The sequence below is a fragment of the Oryzias latipes genome, chromosome 22 (genome assembly GCF_053564925.1).
Source record: "Oryzias latipes strain Hd-rR chromosome 22, Olatipes_Hd-rR_3.1".
Lineage (NCBI taxonomy): Eukaryota > Metazoa > Chordata > Actinopteri > Beloniformes > Adrianichthyidae > Oryzias > Oryzias latipes.
Window position 1 is genome coordinate 30,323,713 of NC_136258.1, and position 3,788 is coordinate 30,327,500.

Below are 3,788 nucleotides of genomic sequence, written 5' to 3' on the forward strand. Positions count from 1 at the left end.
CGACTGAATTGACTTCAAAAACAGCCTTGCACGCCCATGTATGGAAGTGTCCTTGGGCAGGACACTAAACCCCACCTTGCCTCTGCTGGAAGGTTAGCACCAGTGTTCGGCAGCGGAGCCGCCAGCGTGTAAATGTGGGAATGGGACTGTGACTGTAAAGCGCTTTGGGTCTTCAAAGAAGGTAGAAAAGCACTGTACAAGTAGACCCCATTTGCCATTTAGTTTGGTTGTAACTGAAGGCAAGGCCTTTTCTACGAGTGACGTCACGCTCGATTCCTCCAGTTATATATTACACAGTCAGTGATCGTACCCAAAAGGCGCTGGTAAAATCTTCTGGGACTGCTGATCACTTCTTCTGTCAACTTGACAGGAATTCTTGTAAAGTGAAGAAAATAAGGAAAGACATTTAAAAACCACTTGTGCATCCTGGACTGCACGGAAAGGTTTTGTTGGCTGAGTACACAGATCATCAGTGGTACAGGGGCAGATGGTGAGAATGTTATCAAACTTGGAGGGGCACTTTGTGGATTTTGCAGACACCCTAGCTTTCAGAGAAACTGATACTTGTCCATTTCCTGCTGAAGCGAGCTGGGGTTGTTCCTGTAGAGGCTGTTCCTCTTCCCTGCAGATGTACCACCGGATGTCAACCGGTGGTTAGCTGCCTGTGCTGTTGGGCACAGTTTTACTATTTCAGTGATTTCAAAAGAAAAAAGAAAACTAACTGTTGAAATGTCTGCCGGACCCCTAAGCATTCATCAAAGATCAGAAAACCAACTGCAGGAAAAGAAGCATCAGTGGCAGAAGCAGTGATGATATGCGCTTTACATCAATGGAGCAGGAGTTACATCTTCAGATGTCTTTCACGAAGATGACATCCTTATGAACCAAGAAGCTGTGGCAAGCTTTGGATAGCAATGAAGAAGCAGCTTTGATGTCCTCTGCTTGCAGACCTGGGGGAGAGTTATACGCATGCGGGTGGTCGAGAATGTGGCTCTGGATTTGCATGCATTTGCACTGATGGACATAGCTTTGGTGCTGATACATCAACACAGAGGACTTCAACATAGCATCAACATTTTCCTCAGAAGGTAGAGAAGGAGCAAGATGCGAGCTCCTGAGCAAAACTAAAACCTTTTCTGTGCCTTGTTCTGTTCTCTAATTACAACTGGTGGTACAGAGCTCAAGTCCTTCAGAGAAGTGGGGACAGAGCAAAAGAATAGTGCCTAAATGTAGGCAGAAATGTTCACCAATGAGTAGGACCTTTCAGGTAAGAGAGCAGGAAAAAGAAAAAGAAGAAGAAATTCCGTCTCAAGGTTTTCATGCTCGTGAAGACACGGCTCATTTCCAATCTTCTGGAGAAAACCAGTTCCAATTGCCAGATGGAGCTGGTTTATACGTCCTTAATTGTGAAACCATATTTCTACTGGTGTCAGTCTGCTGACACTAATGATCTCCTGAAAGTTATGCTGCTGATGCAGGAGGCAGGACTTTAGAATGGAAGTAGAATAGGCTTTATTGTTACTGTGACATGTTACATGCACAACCACATTTTAGAAGTGTCCTGCAGTCACATGTTCAGAAAAAGTAAACCATGTCATAGTACCATTTAAGGCCAGTTTTAAAAACAAACACAGACAGAATAATAAAATAGAAAATACTCATATCAGTCCACTTATAGCACAAAAATGCAGACATGTTCTCCAAGACTCTCAGTCCATGATGGAGGTTCATGCCCCGTTCTGTGTCCCAGGGTAACCAGCAGTACAGGGTTGTGGTCAATGGGAAGGCGGGTGGAACTCGCCATGTTGTGTTTGCTGACCATAGATGTGAATTATTCTAGTATCTTCCACCAATGTTTCATCTATTTCAACTATTCAAATGTTCAGCTCTTTCAGCTTTTTCCAGCTGTGACCTTTGGTCCTTCAAATCCTTGAACTTTTCCAGATATTCCAGGATTTCCAGAATTTTGGCCTTCATTGAAATAAATGGGGGATCCTTGGTGCAGAAGCTCGCTGGTTTGATACCAGGCTCTGGCATTTTTCACAAACATAGCTTTTTGTTATTGTGCTGTTTTCACTTTATTTATGGTCAATTTTGATCATTTCTTTATTTGTTTATTAATTTGTTGGCAATTATTAGCCTTTAAGTTTCATTTTCATTCAGTAATAAAGCGTTCAACCCTGCATTTTCTTCTGGAAACGCAGCTCCGTCATGTTCCTTTATTCTTCTTCTTGCTAATATTTTCCACTAATGCAACATTTAGTTGTATTGTTTTGTTGAGGACAGCCAGCTGGCTACACTTCTGTCCTCTTCCCTTCCTGAGTGTCTTCTGCCATTGAACCTCTAAACACGGAAACAACAAATGTGTGGACGACGTTATTCTGTTCCTGGACTCAAACCTTCGGCCTCATCGAATCAGGACTTTCATGTTTCTAAATAAACCCAGTTTCGCTCAATATTCGCCTCTTGGACAGCAGGCGGCAGCGTCCTCTTCCTTTCCTCAGCACCGACACGGTTTCTTTTTTCTGCTGTTGCTAAGCAACCGGAACCGCGATGACGGAGCTTCACCAAGCGGCTGCAGCGGGAGATTTCAAGAAGGTGGAGGAGCTTCTGACGCAGCAGAGATGCGGACCGAACCTCAGGGACGCGGACTGGGGCAACAAGACGGCTCTTCACTGGGCGGCGCGGGAAGGTAGGCCGGGGTCACTGTCACGCGCCTCCGCAGCAGCGCGCGCCCAGGAGCCCCGACCAAACCAAACGGAGGCTCGGTAACCTGACGTCATCCTTTCTTCGTTTCACATCGCTTTATGGGTCACATTCCCTCATTTGCCATGAACACTCCACTCTGACGCTGCAGCCATTAGTTACGCGCTGACGTCATCGCGCCCCATTCAATTCTCCATGAAGGCACACAGATCCAGGCTCTGAGGGTGAGGCAGTCCTGGCTTGAATTAAAGATGAGGAGTTAGGATGAAAGAAGACAAACACACGTTTAAAATGTTCCAAAGTAAAATTTCCTGTTATTGAAATCACGTGTTTTGGTCAAACTGCAGTCAATGTCTCCAAATATGGACCTGCATCCTGTGAGTCACAGCCGATGCTGATGATGGGCCTGCATCCTCTGGGCTGTAGGCGGGTCCAGCAGCTCTGGGGTTGAGGCGGGTCCAGCAGCCAACCATCAGCAGCCGTTTATGATCCATGTGCATTTTGGTTTGGATATGGAGCTGAACAAACTCTGAGGTCTTTGTTTTCAGTAATGAGCTGCCTTCACACCACAGGCCACACAGAAACGGTGAGGCTCCTCATCCAGCACGGGGCCAGGCCGAGCCTGAGGACGCAGGACGGATGGACCCCCGCCCACTGCGCCGCAGAGTTTGGTCGGCTGTCCGTGCTACGCCTGCTGCACTCCCTCCACGCCCCCATAGACCAGGAGGACCGCTGTGGGGACAAACCGCTGAGGATAGCTCAGGTCTACGGACACCAAGACTGTGTGGACTTCCTGAGAACGTGAGCCGTGAACATCTCTGTCCTGAAGACCACCCCATCCTCATACGAGTGTTTGTGCTGCAGGGCAGAGATGGAGTGCCAGGCCTACAGAGAGAAGGCAGCTCAGCTGGGAATCTCACTGGATGATACAGATGAGGAGTGGGCGGGGCACAGCTGAGGAGTGGGCGGGGCACAGCAATGGCGAAAACAGGTTTTCTAAGAACAGCAACCAGACTTAAGATAACCCAGCTGTACAGCTTGTTTTACTACATATATTTAGATTATTTGGTAAAAACGTGACA

At 47.1% G+C, this 3,788-nt stretch overlaps 1 protein-coding gene across 1 annotated transcript in view; it reads left to right on the forward strand.

Moving 5' to 3' along the window:
* Positions 1-2,473: 2,473 nt before the first annotated feature.
* ankrd66 (ankyrin repeat domain 66) overlaps positions 2,474-3,788 on the forward strand; it is a 1,353-nt gene continuing 38 nt past the window's right edge. The window contains exons 1-3 of the mRNA XM_004085238.5: positions 2,474-2,692; positions 3,279-3,507; positions 3,571-3,788. The exon at positions 3,571-3,788 is cut by the window's right edge and continues 38 nt beyond it. Coding sequence (XP_004085286.1) covers positions 2,554-2,692; positions 3,279-3,507; positions 3,571-3,664 — 462 coding nt within the window. The 5' untranslated portion in view covers positions 2,474-2,553 and the 3' untranslated portion in view covers positions 3,665-3,788. The remainder of the gene's footprint in view (positions 2,693-3,278; positions 3,508-3,570) is intronic.